At 43.0% G+C, this 23085-nt stretch overlaps 1 protein-coding gene across 1 annotated transcript in view; it reads left to right on the top strand.

Moving 5' to 3' along the window:
• The window catches only part of fbn2 (fibrillin 2), a 348986-nt gene that overhangs the window by 13568 nt on the left and 312333 nt on the right, over positions 1 to 23085 (top strand). Inside the window, exons 3-5 of the mRNA XM_078214343.1 lie at positions 6333 to 6431; positions 6816 to 6911; positions 8855 to 8950. Coding sequence (XP_078070469.1) covers positions 6333 to 6431; positions 6816 to 6911; positions 8855 to 8950 — 291 coding nt within the window. The remainder of the gene's footprint in view (positions 1 to 6332; positions 6432 to 6815; positions 6912 to 8854; positions 8951 to 23085) is intronic.

Genomic DNA, 23085 nt, shown 5'->3' with positions numbered 1-23085 from the left:
CCCGCTACGATTCCCGTGGTGGGTGAAATGGGAGAATTTCAACTGTAGTTACAATGTGCACCACAGAAGTGCCAGGAAACAAGAGTGAATTTAACCACCTCCCCTTGACATTCAATGGCATCATCATTGGTGAAGCCCTCACTGTCAAGATCCCTTGGGTTACCATTGGCCACCAACTGAACTGGACCAGACATATAAATACTGTGGCTGCCAGAACAGGTTAGAGGCTGGGAATTCTGTGGTGAATAAGTCATCTTCTGATTTGCCTGTTCACCATCTACAAGGCATAAATCAGGACTGTGATGGAATGCTCTCCATTTGCCTGGATGAATGTAGCACCATCAGCACCGAAGAAGCTCAACAGCATAAAGACAGAGCAGCCTGTTTGATTGGCATCCCATTTTCCACCTTTAACATTCACTCCCTTCAGCACCAATGCACAGTGGCAGCAGTGTGTACCATCTACAAGATGCACTGCAACAACTTGTCAAGCTTCCTTCAACAGCACCTTCCAAACGCCCGACCTTTACTTCTAGAAGGACAAGAGCAGTCGATGCATGACACATCGCCACCTACAAGGTCCCCTCCAAGCCATGCACCATCCTTACTTGGAATTAAATTGCTGTTCCTTCATTGTCACTGGGTCAAAATCCTGGAATTCACTTTCTAACAGCACTGTGGATGTACCGACACCATATGCACTGCAGCAATTCAAGAAGGCAGCTCATCTATCATCTTCTCAAAGGCAATTAGGGATGGGCAATAAATGGTGGCCTAACCAACCATGTCCGTATCCTCTGAAAGAAAGAAAAACATTGTTACATAGCAAATGCAAAGGCCAATTTGCACACAGCAAGGTCTCCTGTATATAGTAAATTAGATAACTGACCAGTCAGTTTTCTTTTCCTTTCAATGGATTTGGACAACACTTGCAAGGCCAACATTTATTGTCTGTCCCTAACTGCCCTTCAGAAGATAATGCTGAGCTATTTTTGTATAATTGAGTGGTTTGAGGCCATTTCAGAGGGCAGTTAAGAGTCAACCACATTGCGGTAGTACTTGAGACATACATATACCAGACCAGATAAGGATTTTCTTACCCTACAGATATTAATAAAATGAGATAGGTCATCATTAATGATGCTAGCATTTTAATCCTGATTTAATTTAATGAATTTAAGTTAAATTTCCTAGTTTCCTTGAGTTTGAACTCATGTCTCTGGATCATTAATCCAGGCCTCGGGATTACTAATCCAGTAACAAATCCACCATGCACCATACCCCAGGTTATGTTTTGTCGAGGACATGTTTTGACTAGGATATTGAGAGAGCTCTCTATTTTTCTTTGAATAGTGTCATTGTGTTTTTTTAATATACCTACATGAATAAACAGAAGACTCTTGATTTTACATTGCTCACAAAAGGACCTCCAACAGTCCTTTACTACTACAAGTATCAAATTAGGTTACATATTCAAGTCACGGAGTGAGTCTTGGACTCAACCTTTTGGCGCAGAGGAGAGAGTGCAATAAGTGAGACATGCTGATGCCAGCAGTTTACAACTATCCCTATTGTTCTGCTTTACTTTAATATCCTAGGGTTCAGAGAGTTGGGAAATCAATGTAAGGGAGGCTGTAGTTACACATTGGGCCATCCTAGTCTACAGAGCCTTTATGCCAATGTTAAAACCATGTTGAAAAAAAAACGTAATCCTTTAGTAATGTTACTTTCTCCGTAATAAGCATAGCAAAATTATTTTAATGTTATTAGAATCAGAGCCACCAGACTATAATAACGTCAGAAGACATCTGTAAAGCAGCAGTGCTTTATTGCACAAAATGAAGTAGAGCAAAAACCACAAGCCTGTGGTGAACACAACTGGTCCCAACCGGGATAAATGGAATAATGGACCCACTCGGGGGCCTGCTTTATACAGGGCTCGGTATACGAGTCCACCTGGTTAGTTAATAACCAATCTCCAGGGAGCTTGTATTCAACAAGTCCTACAGGAAGGTCAATCAGTGATTTCCCCATGCGAGTAATGGGGGTTATCACACAGACAATAATATATTGCAGGGTTTCCCACACTTTTCGAGCCACAGAACCCCTAGTGACCTCTTAAGAGCATCATGGAACCACAGGCAAAATCATAATGTCAACACCCCTGTTTGGCTGTGAAATAGATATGAACGCAAAAATCAAATATAACAAGTAACACAGTCACAAATACACTTGCCAGCTACATAGCCCCTTCACATTGACCCCCAACCAAGGGGGGACTGGACAGGGTGAAATGGGGAGGGTATTTCCTCTTCTGGGAGGCACTGGAACTAGGGGACATAATTTAAGGATAAGATGTCTCCCTTTGAAGATTGAGACGAGGAGAATTTTTTTCTGAGTCGTTAGTCTGTAGAACTCACTTCCCCAGAGAGTATTGGAGAATGACTCATTGAATATATTCAAGGCCGAGCTCGGTAGATTTTTGATAGATAAGGGAGTCAAAGATTATGGGGAGCAGGCAGGAAAGTGGAGTCTAGACAATAACCAGATCAGCCAAATGGAACACTTGTGCTCCTGAGTCCTATATTCCTAAAAGAACTAAATCATTAACCTCAAATTTAAAGAGAAATTTCTGGAAATACGCACTGCTCAAGCAGCATCTGTGAAGAGAGAAACAGAGTTTATCGGCCCAATTTAATGTTGGAAACAGGAGTCTCGCCCAATGATTGGCAAATTTGTGGGAATGTTATGTTGCCTCTGTTGGTGAAAGTCCACCAGGATTAAGTGTCCAACAGGAGCTTGAGTGGCCAGTGATGGGCATCCCTGGGATTTAGAACCCGGGGTGGAAATTCCACCATCCAGAAGCTGTCAAAGAATCAGAGGCTGGCAATTCGCCACTGCTCGTCACTGCCCCTGGGAATGATGGCAGTTAATAGTTATGCACCCACCAGAGGCCTGGGATTGTTGAGGGATCCAGGCCACAGGTGAGTCGGGGTAGGATAAGGCTTGTGGTGGAGTGGGCTGCTAGGTGGAGGGATGGAAGAAAGGGCAGAGGGTGGCTCTCACCAGGTCTCCCCATTCCCAATGCTGAGTCCCTTGATTAGGTACTGAGTGCCTTTGAATGAGGCACACCACTCCCTAGGAGTCCACAGTGTACTTCTTGCATGGTGTTTTCCTCACTGGTTGAATACCAACAGTGGTGGGATTTGGCATGTAAATTGGCATTAATTGCCTACTTAATAGCCTCAATCAATGTCTGGATGGGAAGATTGTCCACCAGATTTTCCAGCCTGGACTTAATTGGGGAGAGGTAGGCTGACAGTGAGGCCCCCTTTGTACTCTTCTGCCTGATTAAGTGCCCACCCCTCCACCTGCCTTTGGGGGTTTTGGATTAATGATCTTTCGTTAGAACTGAAGATGTAAAAGGATTAAGTAAGTGCAGTGGTAGGGAAAGTTAGGAGGGAAGAACAGAACAATAGAGAAGGTCAGCGATAGAGTGAAAAATGACAAAGGAAGCGATGCTACAAGATGGAAGGGGGTGATAATGAAACAAGTCAAAAAATAGCAAGGTGGGTTCAGTTGAGATGCACAGGACAAGAATAGAATCAGTTCAGCAGCTTTGGAAAAAAATGGGAAAAGTGGTTTAAAGTTTTTGAACCTGATGTTTAGTTCTGAGAACTTTAAAGTAAATTGAAAGGTGAAGTGCCTATTCTCCTGTTTCTAAAGCTAAGTCTGGAGAAATCGGTGTTGGAATGAAGCATAGAATTAAAGTGTCAGATGACAGTAGGCTTAGGCTCATTCTGTGGGCTGAACAGAGGTGTTGTGTAGGACGATCACCCAATCTGTGTTTGTTCTCCCCAATGTACAGGAGGCCATGTTGTGAATAATGAATGTAGGATGCTAAATTGAAAGAATCCAAAGTAAATTGCTGTCCTAACTGGGTCTTCTTGGGGGCCCTGTATAGTGGGAATGGAGGAGTTAAAAGAGCAGGTGTTTCATCTCCTGCACTTGTATGGAAAGGTCCTATGGGCTGTGTTCACACATAGATATGAAACTGAAAAACCTTGGTAAATTCAAATACTTGATTCAGTAAAGCGTTACAAGAATTTAATTTGATATCAGCCCCAAATGTTGCGATCAATGGCAAGTGAACAACTCTAGCCGTTCATTACACTTAAACGTGCCTGCAGACCTCCTTTTGCACAGGATGTTAATGTTTAAATTCAAGGGATCTGCAACATGTGTATATAGCGAAAGCCATGATGCGGTTTTTTAACTGAGCAGACTGATGAATCCTTACACGGAGTCTAAACCCAGAAGTCTAAGTTAGAATAATTAATTCAGGGACAAATTATGTACAGAAAGGGAACTAATGATTTGAGTGAGAGAGCAATAAAAGATACAGAATTTTTTTTTTAAATCACAAAATCAAAGTACTGCAGATGCTGGAAAACTGAAATGAAAACATAAATGCTGGAAATGAGCCGCAGGTCTGGCAGCATCTGTGGGAAGAGAGAAACTGAGTTAATGGCCTGGATTTTTGCTTCTGGATCGGCAGCACAAAGAAGGAACATTTTCTGACTTTGTGAACTCAAACCAGTGCAGAGGCCTGGAAATTGGAACTTTCATTGTGGAGGAGGGAGGATTGGTGGGTTGGGTTAGAAGCGGACCTGCCACCTCTGGGACAAGTGTGGAGGCAGGCTGGACGGAAGGCTTGCATTGGTGCACCTGTATTTTGTTGAATTTATTACAAAAATTAACAAGCTAAAAATCAACCCTCCAGTCCTCATCCCTCACCCCATCAACCCCCCTGCATGCACGCGCGCGCGCGCGCGCGCACACACACACACACACACATTCCCCATGTCCCATCCATGCCAACCCAGGCCACCTCAGGTCCCCACCTGACCCCCATTGCCCAACATGTCCCTATGCTATATGCCCTTCTACACACCCCCATAACCCTTCATACCCTATGCCATTCTACTCACTCCATCTGGCCTCTGATACCTTCTATGCCAATCCATGTCCCTCACTCACCCCCATGGCCCTTTGTAGATTTTATGCCAATCAAAATCATGCAACAGCCCCCCCCTTCCCCAACCACCACCACCCTTTGCCCTTCCTCGTTTTTTCCAACTCACTTAGTATCCAAAATGGGCAATCCTCAGGAGCAATAATGACATAAATAAAGTTATGTATCTATTGATAATATTATTATTTAAAACAAACACTCTCATTGATAAAGGAATTTCCCGTTCATTATATAATTTGTCCTTGAATAATTTTGTAACTAATCTCCTATCAAAACAAACATTCTATAAACACCTGGAGCTTTCAATGAAACAGCTTACGTAACAGGTATCCTGCTGTGATAATGTTAGGTTGTAAAATCAGTCATGTGGCACATATTCTATAATAATCACACTCAGGCTGGTGACGACATAAGAGTGAAATATCAAGCATTGTTGTTTAACTTCACACGCTTATAAGTTTAAAGCCAGCAGTTGGACAGTTCCAACAATGAGCTTATTCACATTTTGCACACAATCATGTCCACTTTTAATGATCCTAAAAGGCACTGGACCTGTCTCGAAAGGTGTATTACTTCTCCAAAAGGATTCCTTAACCACCCCCCTCCCCTAATTAAATGGCAGAGGCCAGGTTCGGGACAGGACTCCTGGATTTGTTGGCATTTCCTGTCTGCATGAAAATTGATGACCCTTCATCACAGATTGCACTTTCTTTCCACAGATGTTGCTTGACCTGTTGAGGATTTCTCACGTTATTTAAATTGTTTTTTAAATATCCAAAAATAGTTAAAATCTGAAGAAGTGAGGCACCACATTAGTGAAACTTATTTTTTAGTTCCAGAGAGATTGTTTGGCAGTAATTAAAACTTAACATCAGGCGCAAAAATAACTTGCACTTGATTGGACAAGACATATCTTTTACTGGTGTATTAATTTAATATTTAATAAAAAAGAAGGGTGCAACTTTGCACCCTTCTATGAATGCCTTTGCACCCTTTGAATGCCAAGTCTCTGAGTGGTGGGACAGGGGAGGAATACCAGTGTAGCACAGCTTTTTGAGGAGCAGAGCAACCCGGCCAGAAACGTCTTTATTTCTGCATTTAATAGGGCATGAGTGCGGGCCAGATGTTGCTATCTAGTTTACTCCTCAATAACAGTGAATGCCCCACCATTACTTCTGCTGCAAAATCTAGGCCAGTATATAATCAGACACAGCAAATACTCTCTGTAATCTCATAAATCTCTCACTTGACAATGAAACTTGCTTCATGATAATTGTTTACCGCTTCTTACCTGCAGCTATTTGTCGAAACACCTGTGGTGATGGATTCTGTTCACGTCCCAACATGTGCACCTGCTCCAATGGACAAATCTCACCCAATTGTGGAACTAAATCTCGTAGGTTTCTAAACTTATATAACTTTTATAAACTTAGAATTCTTGTTACCTCCACATAGTGCTGTAGTAGTCAAGTGACACTTTAGATTCTATACCTCAGCAATTCATGCAAAAGATTATGGATTATGTATAGTGCAGTTTTTTGAAGTAATGTTATTGTATCTAATGAATGCATTAATGAGTAAAGCTTTTAGAATTCATCTAATTGCAAGAAACTGTAATGGCCTGGTCTGCATTATAAGAGAATCAGCTTGATTTTTTTTTTTCACCTAAAATCCACATGAAAAAATTATAATCAATGACTCATATCCAGGCTATGATTAGATGCGTCATTTCTACTGTGCTACTTATGGGAGATTAATGATAAATGAATACCTTTTATAGTTCAACAGTGCAATATCAGATGCATGAATGGAGGGAATTGTGCTGAAGATCATTGCCAGTGCCAGAAAGGATACACAGGAACGCACTGTGGACAGCGTAAGTAGATTTTACTGATGGATATGTGATACAAGTCACAGTTCAACAAGATTAGAGTGCTTCACTGAAGACTTGTCCAAAGACCATTTTGACATCAAATTCCACATTCAAATTTAATCAGTTTTAACCTGCAGATACATTTTTTGATGCCATTAGCTTTTTTATACAAGTAAAAAAGAAATATGTTACTCAAATTGTGCGGTAAGAATTCCTCTGATTACTATTTGTATCAGATGAAGAAATCTGATTTTTTTTTTAAAAAGGGAAATACGACAACTTCGAGAACCTCTGAGATATGTGAGGGCTCAGCATTCATGATATAAAACGTATGGCATTGAAAAATATTTTCCTCTTTGGGAACAGGAAAAGAATAATGGGCCCAATAATCTCCTCCCTTTATTACACCACAGGATAAATTTTATGAGTTAGCGCTCTGGACATAGTTTTGTGTGATGGAAGCATTTACTGGGAATTCAGGTGGAGAAATTAGTGAATCACTTTCTTGGTCTGTGTAGCTTTCCACCCACGAATTTCAATAAATGGAGCATATGGGTGCATGATTCATGAATGATCTATACTTCTGTCTCAGGAATCTTAGCATTGGGACCTCTTGTTCAAACTCTGTACATACTTGAAGTTTGTGTCCTGTACCAAGCTTTATTACAATTTTGTTGTTCAGTTCTTTTCAGTAAATAGGTAGCCCTTGATTTTTAAATTCATAAAAGCCAACAAAACTAATCCTGTCCTTACACTGAATGTCACTAATAGAGTTCGATGACTTTTCATATTGTTCAAAGAATTTTCAAAAAGTGATGAAACAACATATTTTAATATTATCATCTAAATAAAGGCATCAGAGATATTCATTTTCTTTCCAATGTCCTCCAATCCTTTCCTCAAGATGGTGATTTATATTGAGTAAACTTTCATTGGTGGCGATTATCGCCATGATAAAATTGTGCCTAAAAACATTTTATGTACATTTTTAATTCCTGAATTTTATTGTCATGGTCTAATTTCTAATGACACACTACCCCTTAAAGCCATGTTAAAAGTTGCTAAAGATGCTATATTCAGTGGAAATATTTTTGTTCAAGTGAAAGTAATTTTAATTAAAATGTGGTACTAGCTTATGGCTGAATTTGAGGTACTGTAGGATTAAAAATTCTTCCATAACCTTCATGGACCATTTGTTACTCCATCAATAAATGCAGGTTTCCTCAATTTGCAGAATAAAGGACTGATCCCACTTTTCCTATCTTGTGAGTTCATATTTGTTCACATGTTCATGCCCATAATGTTGTCTCTGAGGAGAGCACTGTGATTTTCTCTGGAGACTTCATCTTGCCAACTGCCAGTGTCATTCTGTGCTTACTTCCAAGAAAGTGTGTTTATAGTGGGACATGGATGGCTGAGTCAAGCATTCACTGTAAGAAATAGTTGTAGATATGTGAAGAATGTACGAGACTGGTAAAAATTCCTGTTCACAAGTTTAATCTTTACGTTTTCTTAGAACTGAAGGCTGGGAATTTTATGTTCCCTTTGCAGGACTCGGGCTGTGGTTTTATGTTGGCTCAGTTTGATTTCAACTTTACTTAACCTGACAAATATTCCCCAAACTACGTGCCAGCCCCTTGTTCGGCACCAACATTACATTTATATTGGGTCTATTAGGATTGAGGTTCATTTATCCTTTTATCTCACGCATTGCACAGTATGATTCTTCAATAAAATGGTATTCCAAGGAAATTAACTTCAGTGTGATAATTTCTATGAAGAACTTTCAATTAAATTAATGACAGGTGGACATCTGTGGAAACCATTGAAGTATTTTCTGAAACATTCTCTTGTAGTGCTAAGCATTTCATTGAGCACAGCCTGTCGTTCTCTGCTGGTGTTCAGCAAAACACTCATAAAACACTGACATTTTGTTTTGTGCACAGCTGTCTGTGAAAATGGTTGCCAGAATGGTGGTCGTTGTATTGGACCTAATCGTTGTGCGTGTGTGTATGGATTTACTGGTCCCCAGTGTGAGAGAGGTAAGAACAAACAATCTTTGACTTCTGCAGACAAAATCGATGAATTTGATGAATGGTGCTTGATAGTTATAAAGTTTATCTGAAATAAACAAAGTTGAGTGGGAATGGACACGTTGTCATGAATGGCATATTGGAACTTGCTTCCAATTGAAAAATCTTGAAACTATTAACTACTGTGATGTTTAAAAATCTATGATAAATAATTGGATGTTCTGAGCTCATGGAAGCAGATGCCAAGTACCACTTGCAGGCATGGTTTCTTTTTTCTGCAAATCATAAGAAAACATTAAAGTTGATGTTGGAATGGAATCAATAAAGACAAACTTTTCTGGTCGAAACCATATTAGTACTTGATTCAGTGAGTGCACCATCTGTTATTTAAGCATAATTAATGTTGGAGCTTAAATTGTATGATTTGTTAGCTCTGTTTTCTCACTAATGATGTGTATTGCAGCCTGTCTTTAGCTCTGTTAGTGTTAGTTTCTTTGAAGTGCTATTGTTGCATTTATTGATCTTGTAAAAAATTGTAAAGTAATTTGGCAAATCATTCAGGTCCAGCTCTGCACAAGCATAATTATAAATTGAAAATGCTTACAGAATCATCATTGCAATTGTCATTACCATTATTTCTTTTTGACTTTGTACTCCAAAGGGAAACTAGTCAGTGGATTTTCTGATAATTCACTTTTCAGATTTTTGCTGGATAGATAGATAGAACATAGAACATTACAGTGCAGTACAGGCCCTTCGGCCCTCGATGTTGCGCCGACCAATGAAACCAATCTAAAGCCCATCTAACCTACACTATTCCAATATCATCCATATGTTTATCCAATAACCATTTGAATGCTCTTAATGTTGACGAGTCTACTACTGCTGCAGGCAGGGCATTCCATGCCCTTACTACTCTCTGAGTAAAGAACCTACCTCTAACATCTGTCCTATATCTATCACCCCTCAATTTTAAGCTATGTCCCCTAGTATTAGCCATCACCATCCGGGGAAAAAGGCTCTCACTATCCACCCTATCTAATCCTCTGATCATCTTGTATGCCTCTATTAAGTCACCTCTTAACCTTCTTCTCTCTAACGAAAACAACCTCAAGCCCCTCAGCCTTTCCTCATACGATTTTCCCACCATACCAGGCAACATCCTGGTAAATCTCCTCTGCACCCTTTCCAACACTTCCACATCCTTCCTATAATGCGGCGACCAGAACTGTACGCAATACTCCAAGTGCGGCCGCACCAGAGTTTTGTACAGTTGCAACATGACCTCCTGGCTCCGAAACTCAATCCCTCTACCAATAAAAGCGAACACACCATACGCCTTCTTAACAACCCTATCAACCTGGGTGCCAACTTTCAGGGATCTATGCACATGGACACCCAGATCCCTCTGTTCATCCACACTACCAAGTATCTTACCATTAGCCCAGTACTCTGTATTCCTGTTACTCCTTCCAAAGTGAATCACTTCGCACTTTTCCGCATTAAACTCCATTTGCCACCTCTCAGCCCAGCTCTGCAGCTTATCTATGTCCCTCTGTAACCTGCCACTTCCCTCCGCATTGTCTACAACTCCACCGACTTTAGTGTCATCCGCAAATTTACTAACCCATCCTTCTACACCCTCATCCAGGTCATTAATAAAAATGACAAACAGCAGTGGCCCTAAAACAGATCCTTGCGGTACACCACCAGTAACTGAACTCCAGGATGAATATTTTCCATCAACCACCACACTCTGTTTTCTTCCAGCTAGCCAATTCCTGATCCAAACCACTAAATCACCCTCAATCCCATGTGTCCGTATTTTCTGCAAAAGCTTACCATGGGGAACCTTATCAAACGCTTTGCTGAAATCCATATACACCACATCCACCTCTTTGGTCACCTTCTCAAAGAACTCAATAAGGTTTGTGAGGCACGACCTACCCTTTACAAAACCGTGCTGACTATCCCTAATCAAATTATTCCTTTCTAGGTGATTATAAATCCTATCTCGTATAATCCTTTCCAATACTTTGCCCACAACAGAAGTAAGGCTCACCGGTCTATAATTACCAGGGTTGTCCCTACTCCCCTTTTTGAACAAGGGGACAACATTTGCTATCCTCCAGTCTTCTGGCACTGTTCCAGTAGACAATGACGACCCAAAGATCAAAGCCAAAGGCTCTGCAATCTCCTCTCTAGCCTCCCAGAGAATCCTAGGACAAATCCCATCCGGCCCAGGGGACTTATCTATTTTTACCCTTTCCAGAATTGCTAACACCTCCTCCTTATGAACCTCAATCCCATCCAGTCCAACAGCCTGCATCTCAGTACTCCCCTCGACACTGTCCCTCTCCAGTGTGAATACGGACGAAAAATATTCATTTAGTGCCTCTCCTATCTCTTCAGACTCCACGCACAACTTCCCACTCCTGTCCTTGACTGGCCCTAATCTTACCCTAGTCATTCTTTTACTCCTGACATACCTATAGAAAGCTTTAGGGTTTTCCTTGATCCTACTTGCCAAAGACTTCTCATGTCCCCTCCTGGCTCTTCTTAACTCTTTCTTTAGGTCCTTCCTGGCTAACTTGTAACCCTCAAGCTCCCTAACTGAGCCTTCACGTCTCATCTTTACATAAGTCTCCTTCTTCCTCTTCACAAGAGATTCAACCTCCTTAAGTAAACCACGATTCCCTCACATGTCTGCTTCCTCCCTGCCTGACAGGTACATATTTATCAAGGACGCGTAGCAGCTGTTCCTTGAACAAGTTCCACATTTCAATTGTGCCCATCCCCTGCAGTTTCCTTCCCCAACCTATGCCAGCTAAATCTTGCCTAATCGCATCATAATTTCCTTTCCCCCAGCTATAACTCTTGCCCTTTGGTATATACCTATCCTTTTCCATAGCTAAGGTAAACATAATCGAATTGTGGTCACCAAAGTGCTCACCTACCTCCTAACACCTGGCCTGGTTCATTACCCAGTACCAAATCCAATGTGGCCTCGCCTCTTGTTGGTGTATCTACATACTGTGTCAGGAAGCCTTCCTGCACACATTGGACAAAAACCGACCCCTCCAAAGTACTCGAACTATGGCTTTTCCAGTCAATATTTGTAAAGTTAAAGTCCCCCATAACAACTACCCTGTTACTTTCGCTCCTATCCAGAATCATCTTTGCAATCTTTTCCTCTACATCTCTGGAACTTTTCGGAGGTCTATAAAAAACTCCCAACAGGGTGACCTCTCCTTTCCTGTTTCTAACCTCAGCCCAAACTACCTCAGTAGACGAGTCCTCATCAAAAGTCCTTTCTGCCACCGTAATACTGTCCTTGACTAACAATGCCACACCTCCCCCTCTTTTACCACCTTCCCTGCACTTACTGAAACATCTAAACCCCGGAACCTGCAACAACCATTCCTGTCCCTGCTCTAGCCATGTCTCCGAGATGGCCACAACATCGAAATCCCAGGTACCAACCCATGCTGCAAGCTCACCCACCTTATTCCGGATGCTCCTGGCATTGAAGTATACACACTTCAAACCACCTTCCTGCCTGCCAGTACACTCCTGCAACCCTGAAACCTCATCCATGACCTCACTACTCTCAACCTCCTGCACACCGGAGCTACAATTCGGGTAGCCACCCCCCTGCTGAATTAGTTTAAACCCTCCAGAAGCGCATTAGCAAATTTCCCCCCCAAGATATTGGTACCCCTCTGATTCAGGAGCAGACCATCCTGATTGTAGAGGTCCCATCTACCCCAGAAAGAGCCCCAATTGTCTAGGTATCTGAAACCCTCCCTCCTGCACCATCCCTGTAACCACGTGTTCAACTGCTCTCTTTCCCTATTCCTCTCCTCACTATCACGTGGCACGGGTAACAAACCAGAGATAACAACTTTGTTTGTTCTAGCCCCAAGCTTCCACCCTAACTCCCTGAATTTCTGCCTTACATCCCCACCCTTTTTCCTACCTATGTCTTGAGTGCCTATGTGAACCACAACTTGGGGCTGGTCCCCCTCCCCCTTAAGGATTTCGAAAACACGATCCGAGACATCGTGGACTCTGGCTCCTGGGAGGCAACACACCAATCGCGAGTCTCTCTCGTTCCCCCAGAATCTCCTATCCGTCCCTTTAACTATGGAGTCCCCAATGACTAATCCTCTACACCTCTCCCCCCTTCCCTTCTGAGCCACAAGGACAGACTCTGAGTCACTGACCTGTACACCATGGCTTACCCCTGCTAAGTCTTTCCCCCCCCCCCCCCCCCCCCCCCACCCCCACCCCCACCAACAGCATCCAAAAGTGTACTGTCCCCAATTTCTACTACATTTCTTGTTTCTCCCCCCATTTGGACGGCTCACTGTACCTTGGTGCGGCGGTTACTTTGCTCATCCTCCCTTTCCCTACCCTTCTGAGCTGCCGGGCCGGTCTCTGCGCCGGAGGCACGGCCACTATTGCTTGCCCCAGGCAGGCTGCTCCCCTCAACAGTACTTAAACAGGAGTACTTATTTTTAAGGGGCACAGCTGCTGGGGTACTCTCTAGTACCTGACCTTTCCCCTTCCCCTTCCTAACCGTGACTCACTTGTCCGTCTCCCGTGGCCCCGGTGTGACCACCTGCCTGTAACTCCTATCTATCACCTCCTCATTCTCCCTAACCAGACGAAGGTCATTGAGCTGCAGCTCCAGTTCCCTAACGTGGTCCCTTAGGAGCTGCAGCTCAGCGCACCTGGCGCAGATATGGACGTCCAGGAGGCTAGCTGACTCCAGGACCTCCCACATCCGACACTGAGAACAACAAACTGGCCTCACACGCATAATTCCCCCTTTCGTCCAATGACACAGGAAAAACTGTCTAAACTTACCCCACCTCTGCCTGTTTACGCCGAAGCCTGATGAGCCAAAGCCCGTCAGCTCCCACTCTGCTCCCCGCTACAACGCTGCCTGCTTAATAGTGCGGCCTACTTCTATACCTCGCGCGTGCTGAAGAAAAATTTAGACCCTTCCCACAACCCCCAGCGTCCTACTTCCGGGTTAGAGTTCAAAGTTTTTTTAAAAAAACACCCGCGAAAAAGTACTTTAAACTAAATTAAAAGTATTATTTTTTTTAATTAAAAGTATTTTAACAATAGATCTCTCACCCCAGCACTCCTGCTGGGGTAAGAGATAGACTTTAGATAGACTTTAGATTACATGGTTGGAGGGAGTTAAGAGCTATCGAGCTATTATGTTCAGCCATCAAGAATGTAGAGAAAGCTAGAAAGAACAGCTGATCATTTCCTGCCTGTCATTATTAGATGTTAATATGCTAGCCAATTACTTTTATGATTTCCTGTTCCTACCGCTTTCAGCATATGTGAGGAACATACTAGCCCCAAATTTATTGTTGCTTCTGCGCCTGACCATTTGGAAATATCTAGAGCTGGCAGGCCATTTGTTATGTCATCAGTTGGTGCCTGCACTAAATACTCACTACAGAAGGTGTGGAATAAATGTGATATTGGATGATCATTTGAAAGGGGGGGGAGGGGAAGGGGGAGGGGGGAGTGTTGGTTGCTGGAAGTACTCCTCTGGAGAAACTCATGGATTTAAGTTCAACAAATCCCCAGGACCTCATGACCTACATCTTCGGATTCTCGCAGCACAAGTAGTGGATGCACTGGCTTTAATTTTCCAGAATTTTCTAGATTCTGGAATGTTCTTGGCAGTTTGGAAGTTAACAGATGTAACATTGCTATTCAAGAAAGGAGGGAGCGAGAAAGCTAGAACTACCCAGGCCAGTTAGCCTGACATCAATCATCGGGAAATTGTTGGAAACTATTATGAAGGGCGCCTTAACAATGCACTTAGAAAGTCATAGCATGATTAGAACAAGTAAACATGCGGAAAAACTTTCCATTCTGGAGACGAGAAAGTTGGTGTGATTCCCGCTAGGTGGCAGGGCAGATGATCACGCACAATCTTCCCCTTTTCAGCTCATTAATTATACATCTGTGAGGAGCATGGCAAATCTTATGGTGGGGTGGGCAGGAAGTTGCCTGACACACCACTACCTCATGGGGTCAAAGGCCTTAGTGCCTTCAGTGCCCTAGTGCACCAAGGGAATTCAGACAACCGTTCACTCATTGCAGGCCAGGAGCTCCACACTTCTACAGAGCTCTTACAGCTGCAGCTTATACTGGAGAAGCTGCCAGATGTGAGCAAACACATCTCGGGATATATAAAACCGCGTTCAACTCTAGATAAGAACATTTGCTGTTGCAAGCCCTGTTGCCTCTTGCATTCAAGCCCTTGCTCCTCCTGGTTCTGTGCACCCTCCCCCTTATCTGGATGAGAACCATTACCAGGGCAGGGTTGACTGCAACCCGCATCATTGACACTTCAGAGGATGTGTGAACAAATTGAAGTGATAGTTAAATGAGCATGTCCTTTCCAGGTTTCCCTCAATCTCAAAGCCAACATGTAAGTGTTAAACCTTTCACCTTTTGCCCAGACCTGGCACCTCCACCTCACCCCACCCCTTCCAGGTAAAGGACATCCTGGAGATCCAAAGATGGACGTTCCCCCTGTTCATAAATGAATGCATTTGAATACATTGTTCTTTGACCAAAATGATGAGAGCCTTGTGCAAGAAGCCTCAAGTGGACACTTTTCCACTCGTCTCCCCTGCCCTCGAAACTCAATAGAGAGGCTATTGCCCTAGCAGCACAGAAGGAATAACGACATGATCTATTGTCAGCCATGATCATTCATCCTGGAGGTTGGAATTGCAAGTTGTCATCCCTCCTCAGCCATGCTCCTTGGATGGATTCTACTTCCCTCCCTTCATCCATGCTTCTGACAACAGCCAATGTCAAATGGATAAACTAAATGGCAGTTCCGCAGCTTGCTGGGTTCTAGATATTTTTTGACCCATGAGTTGGAGCATATTTGCTGCAATGTGGACTTAACTATAGAGGGGAGAACATAAGTGAGCATCTTTGACATTCAGCTGCCTCATAATTTCTACGGTATACCTTAAGTCGGCCACTTGTGTTGACCCAGAACCTCGCCCACCCAAAAAGATTCTCCTTCCGCTGGAGGGATCTCACTAATTGACTAACTGCATGTTCAAGGAATATGGTGCTCATCACCTTTCAAACTCGCTTTACCACTTGTTATCCTCCCTCTGTCACTCGCCACATTCCACCGCCCACCCCACCCCACTCACCACATTCCACCGCCCCCTCCCCCCACCCCACTCACCACATTCCACCACCGCCCCCCCTCCCCCCACCCCACTCACCACATTCCACCACCGCCCCCCGCGCCGCCCACCCAGCCCCCATAAGCATAGATCCACCCTGCATCATCATTTCTCTCCTCTCTGGTATTAGTAAACCTCCCCTCGTTATCCTGGAGCCAATCATGATCTACATGCCATTCCTCCTCTCAGTGCTGACACCTGTCACTATCCCAAGCCCACTCTGACCCTGAGCTTGGTGGGTCCTACTTACACCTAAAGTCATGGGTAATGGTTTGGGGCAGATAGGGATTCTGCCCTGATCTCTTCAGAAATTGGCTGGCTTGGCTGCAATTGGACTATCCAGATCCTGTCCAATCTTGCTCAGCTATCTCTGCACTTGTGTCAGAAGAACACTACTAGCACTATGGTAATTTGGGCCAGTATATTTATCACATTTGCTGAAAGAGTTAGGACTGGGTGAGCTAGATTCATGCAATGAACTAGCTGATACCCATTTAGAAAAATAGTCTCAGGTATCCACACAGCCAATTTGTTAAAATCAAAATTAAATATTTCCTTGAACTGCGGAAAGTTTCATTGAGTTCTGCTTTTGTTAAAAGTGCCAGAATTAAGAAAGAACTTCTATTTATTTTAACTTTATCATATGTTCAGGATGCCCTCAAATACTTTGCACAATGAAAGAATCTTGAAAAGTGGTAAAAGTTGCTGTTCAGGCAGAAGCAGCAGCTAATTTGCACACCCAAAGGTCTCACAAGCATCAGAAACATGAATGACCAGCTATTCTGCTTTTGGTGATGATTGCATGAAGATTCTTGACTAGGACACAAGGAGATCATCTTACTCTTTCTCCTATAGTTCGTCAACATATTTTACATCGACTTGAACACATAGTTAGGGCCTTGGATTAAAGTCTCTTCCAAAGACAACACCTTTGGCAACACAGTCAGTCTAGGTTTTTTTTCAAGTTGGCAGTGGAACTTGAACCCACAACTTTCTCATTTTGGCAGGCTGGGTGAAACTGATGCATAAACAATATGATGATTTGTTCCTTGATATTGTGAATTGCTGTTGTAGTTATAAAAAAATCTATAATTTAAACTAATGTACATTATAAGATGCTTTCTGATGTATAAATAATATGAACAATTAAAGTGTAGCCTATACCAGATTCCACAGATGAATAATGAACTTGATTAAAAGACAACAAACCCTACCTTGAGGATCAGAGAGTAGGTTGGGGTTTGATTTGACTTTTAAAGAGAAACAGGTAAGCCCTTTGATCTAGATTCTTTCATGTTTCCCTGGTGTTTGCTCCAAAACCAGATCCAGCACTAAATAGCAGTTCTTCACAAGAATGGCAGACCATCAAAATGAAATAGAGAAACATTATGGAAAAGGAAGAAAATACAAGTAAAGTAATATGCTAGTTTGTTCACAACAACTACAAACCAGAAAGACAAAAGATTGTAACTGTCACTTTATGAAAGATGTAATTTGGCCTTATTCCTGATGCTTTTCCTGGCATTCAAAAGACAGCAGATGGCGACTTTATTGTAGCTGTACAGAGCGGATGCAGACTACAGCAAGGAAAATGATAACAGCAGAGTGTATGTTACTCAGAGAAACCACATCAAAGCATATGACCTACAGTGGGTCAAACGTTGCCTGACCCATTTGCTCATCCTTACTACACTGTGATGCAGATGTAGTTCCAGCTGTTTTATTACTTACCAGACTTAAACTAGTGAGAAGTACAGAACCAAACTGAGTAACCAAGTTTGTGTATATTTTGTATGCTTTAAAATGTTGGAGTAAAACGTGTCAGGTTTGAGTTCTTTGAGGCGCTGCTTAGCTTTTCCTCCCAGATTTTCAGAATTGTTATAGTGCAGAAGGAGGCTATTTGGCCCATCACGTTGGCATCATCTCTCAAATAAGTGATCCTCTTAGTACCATTCTCCCTCCTCTCTCATTTACCCTGTGAATTCTCTTTTGAATGCTCTGCTGAACATGCCACTGCTGCATTCTCAGGCAGTGCTTCCAAACCTTAATCACTCACTGTGTGAATTTATTTCTTATGTCGTTTTTGCTTCTCTTGCCAATATCTTCAAATATGTGCCCTCCTGTTCTTGATCCATTCACAAGTGGGAACAGTTTCTCCCTATCCACCCCATCTGGACTCCTCATTATTTTGAATACCTCCATCAAATCTCCTCCAAGTCTTTTCTCCAAGGAAAACAGTCCATAACTAAAGCTTCTCATCCCTGGAATCATTCTCATGAATCCTTTATGCACACTCTCTACCGCTTTCGTATCCTTCCTAAAGTGCAGTGCTCCGAACTGGATGCAATTCTTCAGCTGAATGCGAACTAGTATCTTATGCAAATTCAACATAACCTCCTCGCTTTTGTATTCTCTGCACCTATTAATTATGCCAAGGATAGTGTATGCTCATTCAACTTGCCCTTCAATGACTTATGCACATATACACACAGGTCCCTTTGCTCCAGCATCCCCTTTAGAATTGCACCCTTTATATTGTATTGTATTATATTTATATTGTCTCTTTGTGGTCTTTCTATCAAAATGAATCACTTCACAGTTCTCCCCATTGAACTTCATCTGCCACCTATCTGCCCATTCCACCAATTTGTCTATGCACTTTGAAGTTCTACAGCATCCTCCTCACTATTCACAATGCTTCCAAGTTTTGTATCATTCACAAGTTTTTAAACTTACACCAAAGTCTAGGTCAGTAATGTGTATCAGGAAGAGCAAGGGTCTCAAAAGTGACCCTTGGTGAACTCTACTGCAAACCTTCCTCCAACCCAAAGTTATCTATTCACCATTACTGCCTGTTTCCTGTCACTCAACCAGTTTTGTAACCATGATGCTATTGTACCTTTTATTTCATGAGCTATAACTTTGCTTGTAAATCTGCTGTGTGGGACTTGACTAAATACCTTTGGAAGGCCATGTGTACCACATCAGCAGCATTGTCTTCATCAGCCCTCTCTTATCTCATCAAAAAACTCCAAGTCAGCTAAACATAGTTTTCCCTCAAGAAATCCATGCCAGCTTTCCTTCAATAACCCACTTTTATTTTGGATTATTGTTTCTAGAAGTCACTTCACCACTAAAGTTAAACAGATTGGCTTGTACTTATCTTTACACCCAGTTTGAAAAGAAAAGTCATATATCCAGTGTGCACAGCTCGAGTCCTAGAAAGGTTTTCTAGTTATCTTCCAAATATTCCACTGTGCATGAGAGATGGATGCACAGCTGCAGGCCTGAACCATGTTTCACTGTTAAATACAGAACATAATCAATCTGGAACATCTGTTCAAAATGAGCCCATGTTATGAGGAATGTCATTTCCAAAAGAAAGTTGAAAGAATTCCTGAGTCTCCAATTTCAGCTTGTAGTCTGTTTACAAGTGTTATTTCCAAGGCATGTTTCTGATATTGTGGAATGACAATTTAAACTGCATTTGGAGTGATTATAGTCATGTATATCTCAGTTTTTCTTCGACTGTGTCCAGCTTGGTTGGGGAATATTCAATCTCTTTTAGGATGGGTGTAAGCCAAATATTTGTCCAGACTCTCAATTTTAGTCTAAAGGAGGTAATTGTAATCAATGATAGAAACATAGAAAACTACAGCACAAAACAGGCCCTTCGGCCCCACAAGTTGTGCCGAAGATATCCCTACCTTCTAGACCTACCTATATAACCCTCCATCCTATTAAGTCCCATATACTCATCAAGGAGTCTCTTAAAAGACCCTATTGAGTTTGCCTCCACCACCACTGACGGCAGCCGATTCCACTCGCCCACCACCCTCTGTGTGAAAAACTTCCCCCTAACATTTCCCCTGTACCTACCCTCCCAGCACCTTAAACCTGTGTCCTCTCGTAGCAGCCATTTCCACCCTGGGAAAAAGCCTCTGAGAATCCACCCGATCTATGCCTCTCAACATCTTATATACCACTATTAGGTCTCCTCTCATCCTACGTCTCTCCAAGGAGAAAAGACCGAGCTCCCTCAGCCTATCCTTATAAGGCATGCCACTCAATCCAGGCAACATCCTTGTAAATCTCCTCTGCACCCTTTCAATCTTTTCCACATCCTTCCTGTAATGAGGCGACCAGAACTGAGCACAGTACTCCAAGTGGGGTCTGACGAGGGTCTTGTATAGCTGCACCATTACCCCCGGACTCCTAAACTCAATCGCTTGATTGATAAAGGCCAGCACACCATACGCCTTCTTAACCACCTCCTCCACCTGCGGGGCCGATTTCAGAGTCCTATGGACCCGGACCCCAAGGTCCTTCTGATCTTCTACAGTATTAAGAGTCTTTCCCTTTATATTGTACTCCTTCATCCCATTCGACCTGCCAAAATGGACCACTACGCATTTATCTGGGTTGAAGTCCATCTGCCACTTCTCTGCCCAGTCTTGCATCCTATCTATGTCCCTCTGTAACTTCTGACATCCCTCCAGACTATCCACAACCCCACCAACCTTCGTGTCGTCGGCAAACTTACCAACCCATCCCTCCACTTCCTCATCCAGGTCATTTACGAAAATGACAAACAGCAAGGGTCCCAGAACAGATTCCTGGGGCACACCACTGGTGACCGACCTCCAATTAGAAACAGACCCATCTATACACACTCTCTGCCTCCTTTGGGCAAGCCAGTTCTGGATCCACAGGGCAGCAGCCCCTTGGATCCCATGCCCTCTACATTAGTGATTTACAGACTGGCAGAATCAGATAGAAGATTGGGTGCTGATTCATCACAAAGTCATTTCACTCTGATAGGGGTGAAATTGACGTACACCATCATCTCCATTTCATCAATGTTTGCCACGCTTAGCATATATAGGTGAACGGTATAGCGTAGCGGACTGAAGTGCCTGCACATGCTGTTGATGAAAGTGAGAACAGGGGAGATATTCGTTTAGACTCATTTATGGGCCTGAAATGGTTAACTGTAGAAACTGAAGACCCAAAGCTTCTTTGAAATTGGACATTGTCTTCACCTGAATACTTTTGGCAAGCTGCGGGCACATGTCTTACTGAGGCAACTTGCCAGTTTTCTCGATCACATGTGTCAAACTCAGTTTACAAGTTGAGTCTGATCCAACACCCTTGCGCTTGGTGTGAGCCACATTCAATCAAAGTTATTTGGGCACAGTGGGTTTGATATTTATACACATTCTGTCCATTTGTGACTGCAAATTGGTTGCGATAAATACCAGTTTCTGGCACAATGTTATGTATCTAATCTGCATTGGTGGCATGGCTACTTTCATATTCGTTTTTACTGTTCGTGGCATCCCTGGCAGGTGTCTGAAATCAGTGTTTGATCAAATGTAAATATGCAAAGAAGCGTCCTGTGCCTGTTTTAGGACCCTCCTGAAAGATCTGACAAACTAGATGAAGCATACACTATACAAACTTTTACTTATTTTTAGTTTGGCAGTGGCTCAAACAGCGGTTCTTAAAGGGATTGCTAGAGCCACTACATAAATACCAGGGAAAGGGTTTTTTTCTTTACTTTCCCCCTGTGGACTGTGGAGGAGCAGGAGTTGACCCCATAACTCCACAGCAACTCTGTGGGTCACTGCCAGTCCATACTCAACTCTTCTTAAGATCCCCCATGCATTGACATTTCTAATACTCCTGGAGGGCAGGGAGAATTCTCTGTCCCCATCCATTGTTTGCTCATCAGTTGAAACAATCTGTCACTGTTTACCTACAGCTAAGATCCTGAGGTTTGACTCCATTCTTTACTGGCTGCTATTCTCTGGTGCCTTTCCTATTCTCACAGATCTGCTATATCTGCTGCTTTTGGTTTTGCCGGATATAGGCCTCACACCATCCCTTTCCCATTTCTCCCCCAGCCCACATCCCTGGACCATATTTCACCTCACTTTTCTCTCCTTTGAGTCCCCATTTCCAGGTCTCTAACATTCAAGCAATCCTTGGCTCCTATATGCCAGTATTCTTTTCTCTCTTGAGACTTACAACCTTGGCCCATCACCCTCCCCCCCACCCCCAAACATTAGTCTTGTAACATATTCCCTCTGCTCCAAGCCCTTCTGATTGCCACCTGAGTTCCAAAAAGATTCTTGCCATATAGCCACCAGTCAATATCTCAGTCTTATGGCTCCATTTACGTCCCATGCCAAATGCTGTTCTCAGTCTCACAATCCTCCAAACCCAACCCTAAGTCACAATCTTCTCTCCTGTAATAATCTTCGTCCAACCCAGCCCTGCATCTTTGCATTTCTCCTCTTCTTACCCTTTTGAGTACCAATCTCCGTCATGCAAACTCCAAATCCTGATCATATTCTCACAGAATGGCTCTACCCTAGTGTCAGTCTCCTAACACCCTATGTTGACCTAATCTCAGTTACTGAATCCACCCCCCACAACCCTAGATCCTGTTGTCAGTCTAATAACCCTTTCAAAGTCCTGCCCCATGGTCACCTTCAACCAACCCAGCCAGCTTTGCACCTCTCTATTTCTCTTTCTCTCCTCATTATTTTCCAGTCACTCCCAAGTGAATCTCTGCATCACTGCCCATAGCAAATGGGTGAGAATTAGGTACAGTGTCAGCGTGCTGCTGCAGCGCCAAGTGCTGAGAAGTGTGTACTGGAATTTTATGTCTCATTTCAGGACACATGGCAACACAAACTAATTAATACTAACAGAGTACTGTGGGCTGGATGAAACTGTTTCACGAGTTGCATGTTTGACATACCTGCTCTAGAGTAGTTTGAGCTGGCAAGGATGGTGACTAGCCCTTGGTTAGGTCCCGGGGGATGGAGGGAGTGTACAATTCTTTTCAAAAATATACTTCATTCATAAAATTTGTAAAGGCAT

This window comes from Mustelus asterias, chromosome 6 (genome assembly GCF_964213995.1).
Source record: "Mustelus asterias chromosome 6, sMusAst1.hap1.1, whole genome shotgun sequence".
NCBI lineage: Eukaryota > Metazoa > Chordata > Chondrichthyes > Carcharhiniformes > Triakidae > Mustelus > Mustelus asterias.
The sequence above is the reverse complement of the archived record's forward strand: the minus strand, read 5'-3'. Positions and strand labels throughout refer to the sequence as shown.